Below are 24691 nucleotides of genomic sequence, written 5' to 3'. Positions count from 1 at the left end.
TGTCTACAGACATTTTCTCAGATGATTATTAAAACATCTTTAATACTGACATATATGCAGTTGCAGTGTGTGATATCTCTATAAGTGATCAAGAATACATTAGTGAACTACAGTATTTGTCTTACATCTTTCTCATCATTTCTGTCATTATGTCACAAGATGATCTCTCTGTTTGTGTGAATACAGACATGAATATATCACTTATCAACACAATAATAGCAAATCTATTCTTTTCTCATTGTCAATCAACCTCTATACTGCATGATCAATGTGTGAGCATTTGAGAAGTTGACTCAGAAGCTGATGAATCAAATCTATTCATAACAACAGATCTTATCTTAAGAGCAGATGATGATTCTCTTTTCATTATTGAAGATGAATTCCACTTAGTGTGATATCTCAGATGCAATATAATCATAGCTAATGATGTATTATTATCAGTGAAAGCAACTATCAATGTTCACAGTGAGCTTGTTACATTTCATGAAAGATATTTTATAAATATCAAGATCATCAGAGATGCTATCCGCGCGGGTAGATGCTCATCAAACTCACAGCTGTCTTGACAGTGAAAGAAGATTATCATTTGTATTATCAATGCTGATATTATTCATCATTCTGACTGAGAAGATTCCCTGTTTTCTACCTTATACATTGAATTACATTTAATGAATGTAGAAGATCAGGATAATTCACTTCAAATTCTCACAGCAGACACTCTTGCTGAGCAGGTTTAAGTGAATATATCAGATCACTGAGTGACAGAAGACTGAGCAGCTATTCAAGTGATCATCAACTGACATCACAAACTATTTAGCTTCAGTCTAGGCTTATTTTCAGATGATGTTAAGATATCACTGCAGTTCATTGATGAGAGCAACTTTTTCAGTCTGAAACAGAGACTCTATTCTCTATCTCAAAGAGATCACAAAGCTGCTGATCAGATTCTGAACTCACTCCTGCAAGATAGAAGAATCAAACATGTTTCTCTTGAAGACAGAAATCTCATTACTTCATCTATCTTTGTGATCTGGCTTAGAGAAAAGCTGAGAATGATGATTGATTTGTGAAAAGTAAATGCACACTTACTTCTCAATATATACTCTCTACTGATATAACAAGATATGTTGCAATCACTCAGCAGTTCTACAGTATTCTCATTCATGAATATCTGTCAAGGCTTCTTTTAACAAGTGATTGAACAGAATAATCATTTCAAAACCATGTTTATGACTCTGCACTGAGATCTTGAACATTTTACAGTCATTATAATGAGATTGACAACCTTGCCTGAGTTCTTTCAACAGTGTATGAAGAAGATTCTAGTGAAATTTCTATGATGATTTGTGTTAGTCTATGTAGATGACATCATCATCTTCTCTTGCTTACTGAATGAACATCTTTATTATATACAGCAAGTCTTCACAGCTCTTGAGATGTCTGAAATAACAATGTTATTAACTAAATGTCATTTCATGTATCTCTCAGTGTGTTTGCTGAGTCATCATGTCAGCTGACTAGATATATCTACTCAAGAAGAGAAAGTAGCTGCTATTACTAATCTAGTCTTCTCTATAATACTTGAAGAACTAGAAGGAATCATCAGCCTCTTCAATTATTATTGTGATTTTATCAGTTTTTATACAGATCAGATGAAAGCATTAGAGACTCTTAAGACTAAGTTGCTGTGTAATAATTTAAAAACAGATTAGAAAAGAGTATCATACACAGCTAAGATTAAGTTGATGAGATTTGAGAACTTGCTACAGTTTCACACTCTGCTCACAGAAGCCAGACATTTATTTAACATGATAAAGCAAGTCTTGATGAATACTCTCACTCAGGCATATCCCGACTTTAAATGTCCCTTCATATTATATGTGAATGTCAGTAAGTAAAGAGATATTGAAGTAGCTCTACATCAAGTTGAAATGAATAATATTGAAAGATCTGTTCTATTTCTCTCTCACTGATTGAGCACAGCTGAAAAGCACTACTGAGCAACTGAATTGAAGTATCTTGAACTTATATGAGCCCTGCAGAAATTATTACAGTATTTAGATGATGAGTTTACAGTTGTCACAGATCATGTCACTCTTATGTCTGCTTTTCAGTCACTGATAATAGGTCATTGTAGCAACTGACTGATGAATTGAGTCTTAGTTTTAAGCTCATACCTCTCACAGATGACAATCTGCTATTACAAGAATATTATACATACTAATACTGACACTCTATTCAGATTGTACTATCTAAATGATGATTCAGAAGAGATTCTCTCTGAAGAGCAGAAAAAAATCTGCCAGATCATCATCAATCAGACAGATGAACTGATGACAGACACATCTTCAGTGAAGATATATATGATTTCAACTACAGCAATAGAGCTCACTGACAAATTTAAAAAGCAACTATATCAAGATATTCTCTGCAACTCAGTATTGAGAAAGGTCTTTCACAAGGTCAGTCAGAAAGAGTAATATCAGTTGTTTACAGTGTGAAACAGGCTATTGTTCTTCAAAGAATCATGTCTCTGTATTCTTAAATTGCTGATATGAGATGTCATCTGTATGTGCTACAATGCAGCAGGTCACTCTGGCCTTTATTAAATGAAAAACCTTATTTATCAGTTCTTCTTTCTTTCTCATATCTGAAAGAGAATCCTGGATCATCTATCATAATATCTCAATTATCAACTAGTCAAATCACTGAATCACTTATCAGGGAGTAAATTACATCTCATCTCATTCTTAAAACAGTCATTTGAAGTTCTTTTGATTGATTTTATTACAGAATTATCTGTGAGTGACAATTATAACACTATATTGACAGTTATAGACAAATTTTTGAAAGCAGTAATTCTAATTGTAGAACAGAAATAATGAGATGCTTCACAATAAGTGAAAGACTTCTATAAGAAGATGATCTGCTGCTGACAGCTCTCACTGATGATTATTTCAGATAGAGACTTCAAATTTACATTGCAATTTTGAAAGTCAGTTCTTCAACTCATGAGAATTAAGACATGAATGACAACTGTCTACAATTCTCACTCAAATGATTAAAGTGAGTGAATCAATCTCACAGTTGAAGTCACATTGTGAATACTTCTTATAGATGAATATAAAGCAAATTGAACTGCTCTGCTTGAATAAGTGAAAAGAGTGTTGAACTCAGTAGCTGCACAGTCAGCAATGATCTCTTTCTTTGAATTACTCATGAGTGTAAAGTCTAGATGACTGTTATTGAACAATGAGAAAGCTCTGCTAGATATAGCTGAGTTTATCACTGTGTGAGATGCAGTGCAGTAAGACATTCTTGACTTATATACTCTGATAAAAGCTAGAATGACTGAGTTCTTCAACTGATCTCATTTTCAATCAACTATTCAGATTGATGATTAAGTCTTCTTGAATCTCACTTAAAAAGCTCAAAAGAACTATATATTAAAAGAAATGTTCAAGCTATCACTCTTATAGATAGACTTATTTCATGTTCTTCAGAAGATATCAGATACTGCATTTCAATTGAAACTATTAGCTGATTGATAAAAACACTCAGTAATCTTCATTATTCATCTGAAAAAGACTGTATTAACAGAAGTGAATATGAAGCACTCATCATCAGAATCAGTACTTGTTAATGATCAGTTGTAATTTGAAGTTGAAAATATCATAAGAAAGTGCACAGAGAACAGTAAGACTTATTTTCAGATTAAGTGAAAGAGATATGAAGATCTGATCTGAGAGTCTCTTGAAGTCATTGCATAAGACATCTCACATCTGATCAAGGTCTTCATGATCAAGAAGCCTCATGATTAGCTGAGTAAATAATAGAAAGAAAAGTAAAATAGAGACAGAGTGAAAGAAAGAAAGAAAATGTATTACAATCTAATTTTAGCTATTGAATAAGAAGACAAAGAAAACAAGAAAATCATCATCTTTCATTCTTTTCATTATTTTACTCTGTCTCTTCTTATTAATCATCTTCAAGCTCTTTCTGCAGCTTGACCTTCTGTTCAGTGAGATGTATATCTCAAAATACAATATTCACTAATAATTTCTTATTCACAAGATTGCTGAAACACACCTCACTGAACAACTTAAAGAAATAATTATTAGTCATGATATTCTCTGCAGCTGAAATCACATTAATAAACTCAGCTATCTTATTCAGTTTCTTCTGCACAGTCTGAATAATGTTCAGATTATACTTATCAAGATTAGGCAGCTGTCTCAGTATCTTCAAATCTTGAGCTCTATAATTAACTATACAGTCTTCAGAAGACAGAATTGATGACTGTTACACACTGCTTATCTTAGCCTTGTTAATCATCTTAGCAGGGGTTGAATAGCTTGTCTTCATCTCACTGTTTATCTTCACAGATGTTGAGATGCTCTGCTCACTGATTTGAACATATTTTGAGAGTTTCAGCACAATCAGACTCAATGTCTTGTACTTGAAAGATATAGATATTCTCTTCATTGAAACTATAGTTGAATCATCCTTCTTCTCTGTATCACTAATCTTAATAATATCATCAACATTCATCTTCTCAGCTGCAGTCTTTTCAAATTCAGATACACTCTCTTTAAATAGCAAGTTATCTATGTTTCATCTGAGTTCATATCAGCTACAGTGATTTAAAGAGTAGTGAGATCTCTTATTTTCTCACTGATAGTTGATGTAAGTGTTATATTCTTACTGTGTCTGTTTATCATCTGCAGGAATAATCATACATTTCTTGAATCATCTCTGATTCTTCACATAAGACTGACATGATACAGAAGCTATTTTTTCATGAATCTGCAGAATAATGATATTCTGATTAGCAGAATTCTTAGAATTGACAGTCTGTGAAGTGATTAGCTTATTATTATTTATTCATCAGTGCAACTTTTACTTGATAGATAACTATCTCAAATCTTTAATTAATCACTGACTGAGTAAAACAAAAAATTCATAATTGATAAATGACATCTTCTCACTATATTCTGTAAGTCTTTCAATGATTGAGACAGTATCTGCAAGCCTCTTCACAGTCAGGTTCTGCATGATTGACATGCTCAGATGAGTGAGCTTATCATTCTGTCAGAAGTGTAAGTCAGTCTTGTCATTATAATACAGACATTTTATATGTGCTGTATTATATGATCAAGGCATCTGATCACTCTTGATATTCTTCTTCTATCTCAACTTTCTTAAAATATTGTTACTCAGAGTCTCATACTACTTCTGACTAGCTCTTCAGTGCTTCTTATTCTCTTTCATCAGTCACAGTTCTTCAGCATCTGTATCTGTCTGTTCAGCTCTCACTTTTGATTCTACTTACAGCTCTTTATCATCAGCTGCTTCTGCAGCAGTCTTCTGACTCTCTCTTCTCTCATTCATCTTGATATCTTCTTCTGAAAACCAGCATGTGAACAGTTATGACTTTTTCAAATGAGTAAACAGTGTTATAAGCTTTTGTATCACAGTCTTAGATTCTTCTTGACTCTTCAAGCTTCTATTATATGATTCATCTGTTAACTCTTCTGCAGCAGTATCATGCAGCCTAGCTGAGCAATAATGAAATGTCACTGTCTTTCTCTTATCTTAGTCTTTGATCACTTTGTATATGAAAAGATAAGTTGATAGTGTCAGAAGCTCATTTGTCTGAAATTCTAATTCTTTATCTTTATTATTTTCTTTCATCTCATTCTCATCTATCTTCTCTTCACTAATCTTCTTGCCTGTCTTCTCTTCTCTATCACTTATATGAAGAAGAGCATCACACTTCTCCTGACTTAACAACTGAAATAATTTCTCTAAGGTCAAGGCCTTTTTCATCATGCTCACTGCGCCTGTCTTCACGGCTGTTGACTTCTTCTTGAGACTCATTATTTTCATGATCTAATCTTCTATATGTTGTGATTTTTGCTAATTCTGCTATGTTAAATTTTAGCAAGATGTGTGAGAAATAAGAGAAGAATAAGAAGAAAGTGATTGTGATATATATATTAATACAATTATTCATCTACACTAATCTCTATCACTCACAGAATCTTTCTCTTATCACAATGAAACTTTCACTCTCATGTATCTTATCAAAGAACTCTTTCTCATTTAAGCTTTTTGTGATTTCTTTATAATTTCTTTCTTTTCTTACAGCTGTTTTTAGATTAAAGAACTTCTGTCTCTTTCTTATTATTTCTTTTTAAGTCATTCTTACATCTTTCATTCTTTGTAGAGATAAACAATTCTTACATCTAATTACTCTTTGTATGAATAAGCAATTCTATCACTCAGTCTTCTCTTTTCTATAATATCTGCAGTATATGTAAACAGACTAGCACTTCTGAATAATATCTGCCTCTTTGAGCCTAGTATCTGTAATATCTGTCATCTTTTTTTAACATCATTTTTTCTTCTTCACAGACACATTCTTTTGAATAGAGAGACTGTGGCGTGCTTCTGCCTTCTATTCAAGTCAATTCTCTATTCAGCTCTAGCTTCTGCTTTATCTCTTGCTGTTTTCTGAAGCTTCTGCTTCTATCTTCTTTCTCTGTTCTTTTCTTCATATGCAATTACTTCTTCTATGAGAGCTTTCACTTCTTCTCTACAGAGTCTTTATTCTTTTCTTCATATGTAATTACTTCTTCTATGAGAGCATTCACTTCTTCTCTACAGAGCCTCTGTTCTTCTCTTCATAGGCAATTGCTTCTTCTACAAGAGTTAATCTCTATAAAACAATCACTGTATATATAAGGGCATACACCCATCTCCCATCTTTTAGAGAATAAGACAAGTTTTTACCCTTATATCTGACCCTACGTAGCGGCGTACGCTACAGATTCTGTAGATTATTAAGACGCGTGAGTACTGTTACAGATTAAAGAAAGAGAAGAAGATGTTTAAGTAAGAGAAGACAGATTGTAAAATATATTATAATATCTTAAAGATGTGGTTCGGAAGAACGTACGACTGTCGGATAATAACGCGGCCGCTTCCGAACTAGCGTACGAATGTAAAGGGGGCCATAGCAGCCACTAATTAATTTAGCGTACGATATTACAATATATAAGAAGCCGGCGTACGCCTGTAATCGTACACTGGCTTAAGCAACCTTTGAATCACATCTGGTAGCATGTCTAAAAACTGGTGAGAAGCACAGGCTCCTTCAGGGTGTGATAATTCTGTCTATGAAGCAATTTATAGTTATCATGCCAGTGTGGTCCTAGAAACACCTCAAAAGATAGTGTATAAAGAGTAATGAGTGAAAGAGTATCTGATTGAAACTGCTTCACTTGTTGAGGGAAAACTCCACACCCAGGTGAATGCCATGTATGAGACACAAACAGATGAGATGTGAGAAAGAGAATGAAAGCAGTGAACCAGATTCAAAGAAGTTCACTCCCTACTTAAAAGAAGGATAAAAAGAAGGAGATAGTTATCATCAGAGTTGTGTGATAATAATAGAAATCATATAACAATATAGCAATATAACAATAGATATTGTATGATTAACAAGAAATCACTGAAATAAATATCTTCTCTAGCTGATATGAATAACACTCTTCTCTGCTATCTGAACTGAAAGATATACAGAATCTTTCTGAGGATTTACTCAAAGCAGTAAGAAAAGCAGCTGAGACAGTTAAATCAGAATCAAAGCTCTGTATATGTACAAGAATTCTAAACAAGATTGAGGTCTTGCATACACAGTGACAGGCTGAGACAGAAGTTAAATAACAATTAGCATTTGCTGTGAATTAAGTATTCACTATAAAGAGCTTCACTGATACAATCATCATCATTAATAAAAATAGAGAAAATCAGATCTTAGATCTATAGTAGAAGATTGAATATTTACACAGATAGATAACTACACTGAATCTGAAGATCTTATCATAATCATTTATAATCTCTTCAGAAGTATACATATCATCAGAGATCACTGTACAGAATGAGAATCTGAGTATGAAATACATCAAGTCAGAAGATCTGCTGAAGTTATTAAGCTTTAATAATGACTGAAAAAATAATACTGCAATCAGCTGACTAAGTCAGATATAATCATATTATCAGATTAAATGTGAACTCACAGATAGATAGTTAACAGAATTTTAACAAGTCTTAAGATCTGCTGTGTTTCTACACAGAAAAGTGAAGTCATTATAAATAGCTGATGAAAAGATGAATCTCACAGACTCAGAGTAATATTCATTTTCATAAATATGAAATAAGTTTTTCAAATGAATCTTACACAACTTTGAGAAAGTGAATATATAAGATAAGTATTATAAACACTTCACTGAGTGTAGATAAGTAAGTGATCTTACATCATACTTTACATACTTTAGCTTATACTATCTCATATTGAATGAAGAGCTTTCAACATCTTTCTGTTTATAGATTTTCATTCATAATCTTACACTCAAGTTAAGAGCAGAATGAAAATACTTAATCTTATAATCAGACACAGTGAAAGAAGCATATAACATTCTCATTATATAGAAACAAGTGAGTCAATTGTAATAGAAAATACTGTAATTGAGTATATCTCAGTGAAGAACAGATAATCAGACTTCTATAACACAAGTTATATATCTGAACACAATGAATCTAGATCTGAATGCTATTACTAAAGCACTGAATTCTCTGAAAAAGAGATTCTCTGAGTGAAAATCTTGATATTATAAGTATTGAGCTTGCTTCAACTGCAGATGTTAAAATCATAGTATAAAAGATTGTACTCAGCATGCACAGTCAAGAGAAGCAAGAGAGTTAAAAAACTAGCAGAATCAGTGAGCTCAGAGACACTCACTGATATTCTATAAAAAGTCTTTAAAGTGAAAGAGATGTCTGTGTTAGATGATTCTCTGAATTCTGCAAATGCAAAGAAGAAGCAGACTCTCAAATGAGATGTAAGTGAGAATGATGAAGTGAATACTCATCTCAATATCTTAAGACCTGAAATGTTAATGTATAGAGAGCACTTGAATAAGAATTGAGAGATGACTGCAAAAGTATTAGTAGACACAGAAGCTTCTATATAATATATTAATAATTATATAATCTGAAGATTAAAAGAGATTCACTGAGTGAAGAATCTCTGACATATAAAATTATCTGATAACTAATATTTGATATCATCTGTAAGAGTAAGAGTTTTCTTGCACTTCAGAGAATGATCTTGCTATATTTAAGTATAAGAGCTGCAGAACATGAAATATAATCTTATTCTCAGACTTAATTAATTTCAAAGATTCAATCTGCAGATTCAATGATGTACATGTCATATATAGTTGACTGATAGAAAGAAAACAGTTCATACAATTCTATTAACTGATATGAGAAGAATATTTTACATCTCTGATATAGAAGAATTAAATCTGCTTACACATTAATAAGTAAAGAGAATAATTCACAAGACCTCATTCAAAAGCATTCTGTATGTCATACAGAACTCAGAAGCAGAGAAAACCAAGATAAAAGATATATAGAAGAATAAGTATATAAAGAAGCTTCTGAAGAAGTATGAGAAGATCTTCTGAACAGATCTTTTATCAGAATTGTCACTGAAACAAGAATTTGTACATGAGATTGATACAGAGAATGCAAAACCAGTTAATCAGAATGCATACTCTCTGTCATAAACATATCTTAAAGAATAGAAGTATCAGATCACAGATCTTCTAGAACATGATCTTATATAATTCTTATCAAGTATATAAGGCTTTTCAGTTCTATTTGTGAAAAAGATAGATAAGAAGTGACAGATGTGTATTGATTACTAAGCACTTAACAAGCTTACAATCAAGAATGAATATTCACTGTTATGAATTCAATAACAGTTGAATATAGTTGAAAACACTTAATATCTATCAAAGATTGATCTTCTCTCAGAATACTAACAGATCTGTATAGATAAACTATCAGTTCTGTGAACTGTGTTTAATATATAATGAGAGAAGTTTGAATTTCTGATAATATTATTCAGTCTGACAAATGTACCTGTTATCTTTTAAATGATGATGAATACAATTCTTTATAAATAGAATGAAATCTCATATCTTATATATCTTAATGACATTCTAGTCTTTTCAAACTCATATAATAAATATCTGAAGTATCTTGATAAAGTGCTTACAACTCTGACAGAGTATAAGCTCTATATTAAATCAATCAAGTATGTGTTTGAAATGAAAGAGTTGAAGTTCATAGAATATGTAGTGAGTGATGACTGTATACATCTTATCTTAAAGAAATTGAATATTATAGTAAATTAATCACAGCTGAGAAATGTATATTATATACAATAGTTTCTTAAGTTAGTCTCATACTACTGCAGATTTATCAAGAATTTCATATGAATATCTGCATCACTCTCAGATCTCTTAAGAGAAATGAATACAAATCTGTGAAAGAAGAAGTTTTATTCAATCATCTGAAATACTGTGTATGAAGAGGCTTTTCTCACACTGAGAAAACATGTAATAACATTCTCTATGCTTATTTAATCAGATTGTGATAAATCTTTCTATATCAAGACAGATGCATTTGAATAAGCTATCAGAGATACTCTTCTACAGATGAGTAAGAACAGCAAGCTGCATTCAGTGATATACAATGATAGAAAACTATCAGATGCTGAGCTCAATTACTCAGTGTATGAAAAGAAATTACTAGCAATCAAGCACATACTGATATTGTGAGATAGATATATTAATAACAGGCATATAACAACAGTGATCACAGATCACAAAAGCCTTGTCTATCTATAATTAATGATAAAATCTTTCAAACACTTAGTATATTGAATCTCAGAGTTTCAAGTGTACAATCTTTATATCAAATACTAAAAGGAATTGAACACTGTGATACTGAACACAATCAGTTACAGATCTGATTTCATGAGTGAGAGTTCTGCAAACCAGGCATAAGAAATGTTCATGTTAAATATGCTGAGAGAATGCAAGGAATCAGAATGAGTAAATGTTATGATCTCTCACTTGAAGAATGACAAGATATTGAATAATAAGTATCTCATAAAAGTAGTAGAAGAGATGCTTTCAAACATCAAGCTGAGAAAATTGAGAAATAAAAACAATGTTGTGCTTTACTGTAATCTAGAATATGCAGAAGCTTTCTATCTAGAATCTTCATTTAGACATGACTTGATGACTCGCATGCACAAGGAATTCAGTCACTTAGAAAGCTCTGAACTTATAAGTGTACTTAAATCAAGAGCATACTGGTCAAGCATGACTGAGAACATTCAGATGTATACTCATAAGTGCTCAAATTATCAGATTATGAAAGAATCTAAGAAAGGATTAGAATGTGAGAAAGTACAATATCAGATGAAGTGTATAATACAACTGTTTAAATGATGAGAGATGAATCTTATAGACATATTACTATGAATGTCAAATGAAAATTGATGAATAATCACTGCTATTGATTATGCTACTGACTGGCCAGTTGTAAAAGCAGTTTCAGAGATAATAGAGAAGATGATAATGAAGTTTCTATATAATAAGATCTATATCAACTATGAAATGCTGTGTGAGATTCTAACTGATAACAGTGCAAACCTTGTAGAAGAAGTAGTGAGGCATTTTATGAGCCAGTTACAGATAAGACATTATAGAATAACATCATATTATTCACAGATAAATGAAAAGATGAAACACTTGAATGAAATCTTGAGTAATATGCTGATGAAATATCTAGTGAGTAAGTCTATGAGACTATGAAATGAATATCTTGAGCAGGTGCTATTGATCACATGAATTCAACAGCATGCAGTCTTCAAGTGTTCATCATTCTACCTGTTGTATGGATTGCATCCGCGCATCCCGGAGAATGCTTTGGAAAAGGTGAGGGAGGGAACAGCAGTTGCAGACGCAGCAGAAACAGCAGTTGCAAATGCAGCAGAAACAGCAGTTGCAGATGCAACAGTTGCAGATGCAGAACCAAGATTGAAAGAGATCAGTCACATACATGCAAAAGCTAACAAGTTACTTCTGAATCAAGCAATTCAATCAAAAAGAATACAAGACTCACTAGTTAAGAAATTGAGTCTCAAGATAAGAACATAAGTTCTTATACATAATGAGAGTTCTGAGAAGTTTCAATCTAGATAATTTAAGTCATATAAAATACTCAAATCACATTCTCTGAGAACATATGTATTGAAAGAATCAGAGAGACAGATCTTACATAACTTAATCAATGATTCATAACTTATGAAAGTAAAAATGTAAGATCTGAGTGAATTATAATCATCTACAGCACTATCATCAGCATTGAAAAAGAAGAGACTTATAATTGAAAAGTCTTACAAAGTAAGAGAAATCATAGACACTTATAAATCAGATGATCTCACTTATTTCAATCTTTTCACAATTATAAGAAAAGAATGAGAAGAAATGAAGAAATCAGATAAATATCACACTTTAATAAGTAATGAGACTGTAGTTAGTTATATAATAACATACTGCAGATAGCAGATATAATATAGTAAAGAGTGATCTCAGAGTAACAGACTTGCACATGAGTCAGATTACAGAAGAAAAAGAAATTCAGAGTTAAATTCAACTGTTTATATCAGTTCAATCACAGAGATCACAGAGAATGAACTATCTGAAATATTCATAGACATATGAGATTAAGTTATCTCAATCTCTGAGAATATTTAGAGATTGAGTGAGATTAGTTTCAATAAGTCATTTACTGTAGTGATCTGAGCAGGTGAAGAGAGACAGTATAATATATAAGACAGAATTATAAAAGAAGAAAGCTACTGAATCTAGTCACTGAACACTGTATTATATAGAGATTGTGTAAGAGTAGTGACTAGCAGATAAAGAAAAAGTATAAGAAAAGAAAAGAGATAATGAATTGATTATCAATTATAAAAGTCAGCTGTAAAAGATAAATGTTATTATATATATCTTATTCATTTTTATATATCATACATTTAATCTATTTTTAACACCATGTCATCTGAAAAATGTTAAAAACAAAGAAAATCTCAAAACTTGAGATTTACAAGAGATTTGAGAGCTGTAAGCTGCTCTTATAATAATACTGTACATATCTCTGATTTCTCTATCACTCTGTGTATAATATTAATGTCATTTATCACAAGATTGACTGAAATATCAATATAGAAATACACATGTGTACATGTAAAGAAATTGAAGAAGAGTATAAAACCTGCAGAATCAGAAGCCAGAATAGAAAGAGTGAAAATAGAAGAAATAGAAGAAGAAGAAGATGCAGAACTGAATAAATAATAGTAAGAGTCACTCAGAGTTAAATACTTACAATCTGATATATACATAATCTTTCTCACAGAAGAGAAAGAGAAAGCAATGAGAGAAGCTTGAAAGTGAGAGAAGATAGTTTCAGCAGTGTTATTATCTTCAATTAGAATAGTCTCTGATACTGAAGCAACTAAGAATCATTATTAGTATATGAAAATCACAAACTCAGAGATAAGAATAGTTACTGAATAAACACTCACTGATCTTAGAGTTATACATATAATTACAACATGTATGAGACTTCTCAGAAAGAGAGAGAGAGATATAGAGAAATGCAGAAAGCAGAACATAGTATGTGAACAGCTCATTCTTATAATAACATCTCAGATCAGATATACAAGTCTCACATCTGTAAGTATAAAAGAGTATGATATCTGTATTTCTGTTCTCAAAAACATGAATATCTTTCATCTGTATTATAAAGTTAAATAATAGATATCAGAGAATAGACTGATACAGATCTATTATTTCAAAGAAATTCATTAAAGCAGATATCTCTATAATATTGAACTTTACAGTTGTGAAAAGCTTCTTAGTATCTGTGAATACTATGACTTTGTACACAGTAAAATCTATAACAATTTTCTCTAAGAACAGAAAAATCAGTGTTAGAAAGAAAAGATGAAAAAGAAAAAGACTTATAATCTTAACACTGTTAAGAAGAGAAATGATTCTCTGATATGAATGAATAATTATCTTATTATAAATATTTAAAATGAATATAATAATCAGCATTCATGACTGAGCTTCAGATAGTTATATTATACACAGTCTTTATACAATAAATTATTCTGAGAGTCAGTAAGAAGAATAGAAGTATATATGCTGAGAGATATAATTCATTAAGTCTATACAATATCTTCTTGAAACAGAGAGAGCTGGTAATGAAAGCAGAGACAGTAAAATCAGAAGTAGCAGAAGTGAGAATCACAGAAACAGAGATAGCAGAAGTGAGAGAATCAGACACAGAGGCAGATGTAGAAGATTGAGAGGTAGTAGCAGAAGAAGTAGAGAGAAACACAGAAGACTCAGTCACATATAATATAAGTAATTTCTTCATTATCACATTCTTCAAGTTCTTAATTAATAATTCAATATTGAGTTCACTATCATTGATGAACACAGATCTGTCAACATGTGAAGATTCTATATGAATAAAAATAAACATATCAGCATCTGTGTTCATGCAAAATTGTGCTAGAAAACATGATCAGAAACCCGCTGAGAAGAAAATAGTCAGAGGCATATAAGAAGAGAAAGAAGATATGCTATTCATAATAGTATGTTCTGACAATCATTAGAAGATAAACAAGTCCTGGCCATGTACATTTCATAACATGTTACACTTACTGCTAATGAACTGCCTGATATGAGCACTATGATAATACTTGTAATGAGAACAGAGAGTCATTGCCAGAAACATGTATAATGTAATAGATGAACAGATGGAAAGAGTTGAATAGAAGAAGAAATAGAAATCTTGAATGAGATAGTGATGTTTAATGATGATGATAATGAAGAAGATGATTGAAGAATGAAAAAAGTTAGTGAATGAGTGATATAATATAGTAAAAGTTTCTTTGTAAGAGTGTATGCAGAATGCTAGCCAAATCAGGGATAGGCCACACAATTGTGAAACGCTAGTGGCGAGCTAATCCGCATGAAGCTAGGGCGTACGACATGGTCACGTGGGCGTGACCGAATCTGGTGGGGGAGGATGTGGTTTGGAAGAACGTACGACTGTCGGATAATAACGCGGCCGCTTCCGAACTAGCGTACGAATGTAAAGGGGGCCATAGCGGCCACTAATTAATTTAGCATATGATATTACAATATATAAGAAGCCGGCGTACGCCTGTAATCGTTTGCTGGCTTAAGCAACCTTTGAATTACAAAGAGACTCTGTAAGAGAGTAGAATGATAATAATTTTAAGTAATACTTTTAATAGATTTAGACTAAGTATAGAAATAATGTGAATAATACTATCTATAAGAGATTGAAAAAGAAGATAATGAAGAGTCTGATATAATAGTAGTTAGACTGACCGCTGAGACCATGAATTTCACATTTAATCTCATTTGATCTGGTCTCATACATTTCTTGGCGTGAATCCCGCTGGGACTGGCTATTAAAAAAACATGTAAAGTGACTATATATCAGATCTTAAAATGAAACCATGACTTGAAAAAAATGAGAAAGTGGTTTCATTTGATCTCATTTAATCTCATTCTTGGCATAAAGTTACTATTTTTAGACATTTTAAGGTTTTTTTTAGACTATTTTTAATTTTTTAAAAAGTAACACTTTTTGATAACACTTAAATGAGATTTAAAGTCATTTAAAGCAATAAAAATAATTTAAATTAAGAAGTGAAAATCATGATCTCATTTGAAAAATGTGATAAGAGTAGACAGTAAGTCTCACTGAGACAGTATAAGATCACTATCTAATGTTAAAACTGTGTAATGAAATCAGTTGAATTGATAATGAGACTATTAAAAAATCTGGTTCTGGTTTCAGACACGGTCACACGGTCAGTCTAATAGTAGTAAGATCAGAAGAAGTTCTGAGAATGATTTAAGATTAAGATAAAGAGAGAAAGAGAGAAGAAGAGTATTACTATAAATAAGTAATAGTAGAAGAAGATTAAGAGAGTATTAAAGTAAGAGATAAAGAAGTTAAAACTAATAAGTTTTTTATTTATTAAAAGATAATAATTTTTAATAATACTTCTATTTACTAATTAATTAACAGAAGCTGATAGAGAAGAAGAGAATTAAGATCTTATTCAGATCTTAAATACACTTTATAATTCAGAATATTGAGAAGATAGCTCTACTCTCTAAGTATATTAATCTGCTTATCACTGAAGTGAAACCTGAGACAGCAGATCAGAAAATGTGAGATTTTGAGACACAGATTAATCTGACTGAGAGAAAGCAGTGAGAACTCTTCTCTGAAAAGATAGTAGAGAGAGATTTTAAGATGATTATCATCTCAGATAAGAAGAAGAAGAAGAAGAATAAGAATAAGAAGTAAATTACAAAGAATAATAAGAAGAATAAGAAAGAGAAGAAAGATAATAAGTAGAAAAAGTAGAAAAAGTTTTTTTCTTTTTATATTAATTAGTTATAAGTTCATAATTTTTAATAATTGAAATTAATTTTAAGTTTTCAAAAATTATTATACAAGTTGTAATCAATATCAGAAATAATATATATATATATATTTAACTATCATGATTTATAAATCATTATAATGTATAAGTATTAATATTTTTTCAATATTGATATTTATAATATTAATATATTTTTAATAATATTATCTGATAATGTAATTTAATAACACTCTCTTTCACAATATTAATATATTTCAAGAAATATGATAGAGATTAATCAAGATTATTTATTTACTTTTATATATTAATAATATTCAATCTGAGTTAGTACTAAAATTATAACTAAGCTAAGAAAGAAGATTATTTTCTCTTATAATAATTCTTCTTATATATATCAGTAATCAGTTATTATCTTTATTAAAAATAATTATTATTTTTCTTAAATCTTTATTATATCTTCTGAATTCACTTCTTTCACTTCTTTCACTTCTATTAAAGATTTATAAACTCTTCAAGAAATGACTATTCTACATATTTTTATTCAGTCTCTTTATAAATATTATTATTCAGGTCTTATTTCAGAGCTCTGTTTCTATAGATCTTAATTCATATTATAATTTTATAAAGCACTGTAAGTAGTCTTTATCAGATTTCTTATCTCTTTTTCTATTATTACTGATTATAATTCAGATGTTCTCTATTCAGCTTACAGAGTTTCTTAACTTATTCTCTAAATAGGTCTTGAGAACTGATTAGTGAGATCTCTCATGATTATTCTCTAGATAATTCAGTTAATTCTTGACTTCAGTATAGTAGAGATCTGTTATTGTGTAGATGACAGCTTCTTTATCTTTCATATCACACAGTCTGACTTATGAGTCAATTTCAAAGATAAACTTATAAAAGCTTTTATAGATTGTGATTCAGTAGCTGGCCTTAAGTGATCACAGCTCAAGAAAGTTTCTTTTCAGTTTATAAGTATAACTCCCTACACGTTTTGTTGGACATTAATAGTCGTATCACACTAGAAGAAGTTTAATAGAAGAATGAAAAGAAAATGAGAATGAAAAGAAAAATAAAATAGTAAAAATGAAAGCGGAAGGTTTTAAATTAAACAGTAGAACCAATATAACGAGGCGGAGGGAAATAATAGGGGTAAAATAAATGATATCAAAATGGAGAGTGAAGACAAAAAGCCGAACAATCCACCTTTCCAATATTGTTCATATATCACCGGAGAACAAAAGTCAAATCTTCAGCATTGGTATCACGGCGAAACCTGACGTTCTCATCGCTCGAAGTTCCGGCGGACTCACCAAATCCACCACTGTATCTCAAAGCTGCGATGACGATATCAAGCGTTGAAGGTCGAGAATGCATAAATAACGGCCTGGCCAATGTCCGGCCCAAAACAAAGATGCATCCAACTATGGCCATTGCCACGCCTAGTTTACTTGATTGAGAATCGGTTCCATACCCCCAGACACGGAACTTTTTAAGCGAGGTGAGTTGAGGATGTCGCTCCATATAGGTGCCGGACTCTCCCAGCTCAGTGGCATTGACTAGTGTATGGCCAATGAGAGACAGAGCATGGTTGTAAATGAGCCTATGCTGGTCCAAGACAACATTCGTAGCCTTTCTGAAGGGTGGGATATCCTCGCGTGTCTCAGGTAGAGGAATGCTAGCGAGGGATTTGACACTGGCTACCAAATTGGATGCTGCGAGGCGATTGCCATCCACTGTGCCGGATCTTGACACTGACCAAGCGGCAAGCATCCAGTCAGAGTGCAGGAATATGCTCTTTGGCGGTTTGCCTTGGGGAACAACCAGTTTGACGATGGTGTTGTTGATTTCCAGGGGCGTTAGCGTCATTGTATAGGAAGGGAACGTAAGGTGGGAATTTGTTTGACACACTACGGTAGAGTTTGGCGTGACCATGTTTGTAGGGGTATATTCAACAAATTGTATATTCAAGTGGAGAGCTGCTTGTCTTGGGTTTCGAACAATAAGGGACGATATTCGATCCCAGTCACAGCTATCACTGATTTCACGATCCACAATACAGTGCTCCTTCTCTGGAGGGATTCCAAAGGACCTCCCCACTGAATACATATTCACAGAAATGTTTCTACCTGATGTTGTGTCTGTTTCTCGGATTGAAAAGTTTGAATGGGCAACTCTAGCGTCCTTCCAAGGAGATCCAAGGCGGATGCACTCATAATAATAACCGGGTTGGCTCCGGGAAGTTGTATTATAGCAATGGACCGACTTGGTACTGGATAGTTCTATGTCGATGATACTAGCTGTGGTGCAAAAGCCCTTGGTTCCAAGGCTAGGGCCTTCACGGTGCACTTCAATGTCCAGGGTATTCCGATAGTAATTGAAGAGATCAAAATCAAGATCGCGATCGGGCAGAGCACGTTTCGCCTCCTCAAAGGTATTTTTGGATTTTGAATTAAAAATCTCCATGTAATCAAGACTCATCTCTCGCAGGATCTGTCGACTTGGCACCCATACATGGTGGATGTCTCCCCATGTCGACGAATTATAGGAGAAGGCCACATTACCATCCGCGAGGATCGGTTCCAGCACTGTAGAACCATTATCCCAGAGTGAGCGGCGCCATTGCAATCCCGCCGACATTTCGTCCACACTTGAAGAATAGTAATCAGTGCAAGTAAAATTACCTGCTATCAAGGCCGCCTCTTCACAGCTGCGGAGGTTGCTAATACGTTTTGGAGGATCAGATGCAAGCATCACCCCGAAAGCCCCCTCCATAGGTGAGTTGACTTCTGCCCACCCAAGGGAAGGGATAACGAGGACCGCAACTGCAGGCCCCATCAGATTGCACGTTATGCAAAGGAGTAGAGCCAGGAAAGCGAAAAACCAAAGAGAAGCTTTTGATTTTCGATGAGAGACAGATGAAGCCAGGTTCTTAGGAGTTCTAATCGATTTCCAGAACGTAAAACTGAAAGGGCTCATGACATTGGCAAATTCCATGTACGTCAGGAAATAGCCCACTGGAAGGCCACGGCGCCGGAGTAGCAGCATCGAGAAATCCAAGACAAGGCTGCCGGCACAAACTGTGAACCAGACCTCAAGAGCTTTGGCAACCAGCTGTAAGAATCCCAACACCTCATGATCCTTGTTGTCCAATGCAACGGTATGTTCTTGGAGATTCCGCCAAAGATTGCAGTGATCTTTGTAGCCCGGGATAGCACAGGAAACGCTTGCTCCGATAACATACTCCGTGAAATTTAACCAGAGCGAGGCGATAATCGGCACCAGCCATGCGAAACAGAAAATATCGAAAATCACGTTGTGCAGGGTAGTGGATTTGTACCAAGGTGTTCGAGTCTGGACATCCTCTCGGCTCGCATCTGGCGCATTCTCTTCTCCCCCGGTTTCGCTCAGCGATTTCGGTATATCGGATGAAGTATTGTTATTCTTACCATGTCCGAAGTGGCCGTTAAGGTCCATACTCTCTGGAGATACACGCCGATATTGAGGAGGGACAGTCAAGCATGAAGCGTTGGTATGGAGAGAAGGGCATAAAACACGCAAGATGCACCAGAAATATCAAAGACGTATATTATTAGCCTTCTCGCCGGCCGCTTTTCGGAAATTGCAGCGTAAGCATCCTCTCACGGCTTCATCAAAATTAAAAACGGATCCAAGGGCAGAGTTGGGTGATATTAAGCCTCAAAAAGTCAAGGCTTCTCCTCCATCATGAGCGTCGAACGGGTGCAGGAAACAACAAATCATTGACTCTAGTAGGAATATCAATCCCTTGCTGTGTCGATGCCGTAGTCGAGTGGTGCCGATCCAAGCAATCACGGTAAGCAGTCAGAAGAAATCGGAACGGCATATGTAGCTTTTCATCAATAGGAATATTGATGGGGTTAAAGCTTGAAAACATGACCGCTGCCTGGTGTGACACGCGGGGGAGAACATGCATGGGTTCTCGTTTTCCAGTACTCTTGCTGGATTTACCTTTATTTGATAAGTTACCGGTAAACACAATGAAAAACTCTGCAAAAGATCACCAACCCTCGAGACGGGAGGAGGAGGGCTTGAGGGGAAATAGTGCGAACACAGCGAATCGACGAAGGTCGTGGAAGACGACTGCTGCCATAAATTCAGCGATAGTGCTTCAAGCAAGTCAACTAAAACTTGAGTTAAATATAACTAATAACTTTGTCAACAAAATCTCGTTGGCACAATTTTTGTCTTCGTTACAGCTTTCTGGTCATGGATGTCAGAACTTCTGCCATTCAAACATAGCCATACACAGAGTGACAGCTCACGCATTTTTCAGTGCCCCATTTTTGCGTGCAGGTGAAGATTCGCTTCAAATGGCAGATCTGCAGAAGATAAATATGAGTGAGTGGAAGGTGATGTAAATAACCGGAAGAATTCATCTGCCCTTGCTCAACCTTTCAGCCAATCCACATCATTCCTCCACAAAAAAAAAAAAAAAATATGGTCAAACCAGCAACTACAAGCAGCGACTAATTTTTGCTCGTTGAAAATGTGTCTATCTTGGAAAACTTAAACTCATCACAGGCTGAAAATTCGCTTTTTAAGCAAATGTGCGTGTGAGACCGTCGTCCTGAGCCGTTTTTCAGCATCTCAGGCCGACAGTGCATCCAGCAGGACGATAGTTACTCCTGAGATAGAATGATCGCCAACCTTAGAGAGGTTTAACTATGAGCTATCCGGTCTCTAATGCAGGTCATATTTTGATAATGAACTATAACGCAAGGCTTTTGCAGGCCCCAGTTGTACTTTTTCATGCCAATGGACAACAGAATATCACTTCGGGCACTGAGGGGCTTATTCTGGCAACATGCCCCGGGATGAAGATACATAAGTCGGGGCCAATATCTTCTTCAATCGAATTTATATTCACCTCCTTCTTGAAGCTGATAATCCCGATCATCTCCCTGCCAGCCATGATGTTGTTCAGAACTACCTTTCTTTCACTCAGCCTGTGGACTCTCTGTGTGCTGGCGCAATCGCTGCAGCAGGCTCTTCGTGACAATGGACATATTCGATTTGCCGACTTTCTTGCAAGTGATCCTCCATTTGAATTAGATCCGACTGCATCTTCCGCTTTCATCCTCGCTCCGATAGATGCTGCCTTTGATGATCAACCAAACGGCATCCTGGGTCGCAGGGCCGCCTTACAGAAGGATTCAGCGGAATACTACACCGGTGAGAACGGAAACGCGAGACGGGGCTTGTTAACACCTGATGAGACGGTGGTCGAAACATTCTTTACGAACCCTCAATACGTGAATCTCAACGGCCGTGGTCAAGTCTTTATCAGGCAACCAACGCTGCTGGGATTATTCGAAAGGATATCCAGCGGCCTTCAAGAGAGCGTTAACATTGTGTCGGGCGATATTCCATTTGACCAGGGAACGATCCGCGCTATTGATGGGTAAGAAACACACAGAGCGACTAAATATGCAAACAGTGCGAAATCCATGCTGACAGTGTCAAAAAAGCTTTCTCACGGTGCCCGAAAGCATATCCACAACTATCGCCAAGATAGGATTTGGGCCCTTCACAGAATTCCTCGAGAGTACCGGCATTCTCAGTATGATCAATGGCATGCCAACCCTCACCCTTCTAATCCCCACAAATTTTGCTCCTCCGTCCCCTGACCAGTTTGATGAGTTCATACAAATAATGCAACAACATGTTCTCATCGATTTCCCGGGGTACACCTCGATGCTCGAGGATGGACAGTCATATCGCACGCTTGCTGGCCCTGGGAAGGATGTCACTGTCCAAATTAGGGGAGACTCCTACTTTATCAATGGTGCTCGAATTGTCCAAGCAAACATAATTGTCGGCAATGGGGCTATCCATGTGCTCGATAGGGTATGAATATTCCCGCTTCGCGTCTATCACATATACTCTTGACTAACATTGACGAATACAGATGGTGAACGCACCCCCGGGCCAATTGCCGCTATCATAGACCAGCTTAGACCAACCCCCTTACTATTAATATATCCTTTTTCATTCACATTTTCATTGGATCCATTTTCCGAGGTTATAATGGTTGCACCAGCTGAATGGGAAATGGTAGCTGTGTTTAATGAAGTTTACGACATAGTGAACAGCTACCTTGTTTTTTTGTTCCTTTCCTTGTGGCTCCCTCACGCTTCCTTTATTATGCACAATTTCATGCCTAATCGATGGAATAGACATCATTAACAAGCTTCTTACTGCGTTGAACTCTGATATGCCCCTTCTAGAGTGGGCCGTCTTTCATATAGCCTAACATATAAGCTTAAATCTTAGCCCCCGGGCCAGAAACTGATGCGCCCGGCCACCTCCGCAAATAACTTAAGAGCACCAATCTACAGGATTTTACCCAAACAAGTGTGAGAATGTAGCCAATATTTACTGCACAATTTTAGTCTCGTGGAGAAGATCGCATGGAAGGATTTCAGCAAGGATAAAACTCATGAAAGCGTCTCATAAATGGTGCATTACATGTGCCGGTATGAATAGTTACCCTCACATGGATAGATTCAAAAAAAATCAGATGTCCTGACCATACCCAACAAACCAATGGAGGAAAAACAGGCTCACATGAATACAACTCTTCGAAGATATCACTGGTTATGGCTAGCTTGCGTCTCAACAACAGGAATCCAAAGCACCATATGTACAGTACACACGTAGCAGAAGTATTTCTAACTGGAAGTGTACCCGTTCACACAGATACAAATTACACAAATTTCCTTGGATCCAGCCTCGCGATACTGGCACTCTTCGCCTCTCCCTCAAACACAAACTCGCTTATCAGCTTCCCGGTTCCAGGGGCATTCTGGATCCCCCAACAGGTATGGCCTGTGGCCATGAAAAGCCCCTTAATTCCCACATGTCCGATCAATGGACCAGCGCGTGCTATCTCTACGTTCGGCAGATAGCAGGCTTGTCTGGTAATTACATCCCCCTCCCGAAGAGCCTTGGACACACTCCCGATGGAGTCGATGATATCCTGGCACCGGGCCGGGTCAACCTCGACGTCTGCAGTTGTGTCGGGCAAAGGCACGAGGGTATCTCCCTCGCCACATGCATAAACAGTATCATCTGGTCTAGCATAGATCTCAGGAGAAACTACTCTTGGTCGTACTTTCCCTTTCCCCGCACCCGACAAAGACCCGAATCCAGCGGGCAGCGCAAGCTCTGTAAATAGCGTGTACGCGGATACGGGCCGTGTAGGACGGACAACGACACTGTGTGCTCGTAGGGCGGATATGGGCGCACGGGGGGAAATGTTCCGTGTCCATGGCCCAGCAGCAATAACCACATCCGTTGCCGGGATGCTATGCGAAGCACCCGTTTCCTTCTCCGTATAAGTCACAGATTGAACAGCATCCTTCGAGTGCTTAATATTCGTGACCTGGCCAAGAACAACCCTTGCGCCCTTATCTTCCGCCAGTTGTGCCATGGAGGTAGTGAACAGGTACGGGTGTACCTGCGCCGTCTCCCCAGAGCCGCTCATTTCTTCATAACTCTTCAACGCCTCCGCATCAAACCAGTCCAAATCCCTTGGGAAACCCGCGGATTTCAACTCCTTCATCGCCTCCTCACCCCTTTTTTGCAACGAAACCGCTGCACCAGGATCTTGCGGAGCTTCCGCAGAGTTATTGTCACCAGGCTTGTTCACCGTCCACGGGCGGCCCTGCGCGGCAAGCTGCCCGCAATTCACCTCCCGATAGCCCCACCGCTCCTTGCCATTATGTTCCCGTGCCAGCTCAGCGTGCAACCTGTAACTGAGCGGCACTATGCTGCTCGGAAAAGCCCATAGCGCAAGAAGTCCACCTGCCTTGCCAGAGGCGCCACCTGCGATCTCCGTCGCTTCGAGGATTGTAATCTTGTGTCGGGATGGGTCGTATGAGGGATGTCTTGTTAGGAAGTAGGCTGCTGAACAGCCGATTATCCCTCCGCCTATGTAGTAGCCATATCACTCGTGGTTAGTTTATTCTTGTTGTGGTTTCGTGGGGCGATTGAGTCGTGGTCGCCGCGCGCCAGTCAGTCTCATCCAAGAATTGGGGTGCGGGGAGCTGAGGGGAAGAGGGACGGTAAGTTAATAGTACCTATCACAACGATATGCCGCTCCTGGCTTGTCATAATACTGCGGGATGTTATTCGGATGGCCTATTAACTATTAAGAGAATTGGTGGTAAGCTGTAGAGTGTGCCCTGCTTCTCAAGGTGGAGCTGTAAC

At 35.8% G+C, this 24691-nt stretch overlaps 4 protein-coding genes across 4 annotated transcripts; 1 reads left to right on the top strand and 3 right to left on the bottom strand.

The window, feature by feature from the left end:
* Nucleotides 1-4302: 4302 nt before the first annotated feature.
* Nucleotides 4303-4551, bottom strand: BDBG_05282 (uncharacterized protein; the record flags this gene model as incomplete). The annotated part of the gene is made up of 1 exon (XM_031722068.1): nucleotides 4303-4551. The coding sequence occupies one exon, from the start codon at nucleotides 4549-4551 to the stop codon at nucleotides 4303-4305; it is 249 nt and encodes an 82-aa protein (XP_031578867.1).
* Nucleotides 4552-17238: 12687 nt separating this feature from the next.
* Nucleotides 17239-20888, bottom strand: BDBG_05281 (uncharacterized protein). Its single transcript, XM_002624466.2, has 2 exons — nucleotides 20743-20888; nucleotides 17239-20680 (listed from the first exon to the last, which is right to left on the bottom strand). Exon 2 carries the CDS (start codon nucleotides 19913-19915, stop codon nucleotides 17666-17668), a length of 2250 nt encoding a protein of 749 aa, XP_002624512.1. The 5' UTR covers nucleotides 19916-20680; nucleotides 20743-20888; the 3' UTR covers nucleotides 17239-17665.
* Nucleotides 20395-23118, top strand: BDBG_05280 (uncharacterized protein). The gene is made up of 3 exons (XM_002624465.2): nucleotides 20395-21881; nucleotides 21949-22327; nucleotides 22389-23118. The coding sequence occupies exons 1-3, from the start codon at nucleotides 21145-21147 to the stop codon at nucleotides 22425-22427; spliced, it is 1155 nt and encodes a 384-aa protein (XP_002624511.2). The 5' UTR covers nucleotides 20395-21144; the 3' UTR covers nucleotides 22428-23118.
* Nucleotides 22761-24682, bottom strand: BDBG_05279 (FAD dependent oxidoreductase). The gene is made up of 2 exons (XM_002624464.2): nucleotides 24562-24682; nucleotides 22761-24412 (listed from the first exon to the last, which is right to left on the bottom strand). The coding sequence occupies exons 1-2, from the start codon at nucleotides 24593-24595 to the stop codon at nucleotides 23187-23189; spliced, it is 1260 nt and encodes a 419-aa protein (XP_002624510.1). The 5' UTR covers nucleotides 24596-24682; the 3' UTR covers nucleotides 22761-23186.
* Nucleotides 24683-24691: the final 9 nt, after the last annotated feature.

The sequence above is a fragment of the Blastomyces gilchristii genome (assembly GCF_000003855.2).
Source record: "Blastomyces gilchristii SLH14081 genomic scaffold supercont1.10, whole genome shotgun sequence".
Classification (NCBI taxonomy): domain Eukaryota; kingdom Fungi; phylum Ascomycota; class Eurotiomycetes; order Onygenales; family Ajellomycetaceae; genus Blastomyces; species Blastomyces gilchristii.
This window is presented reverse-complemented; position numbering and strand designations above follow the sequence as displayed.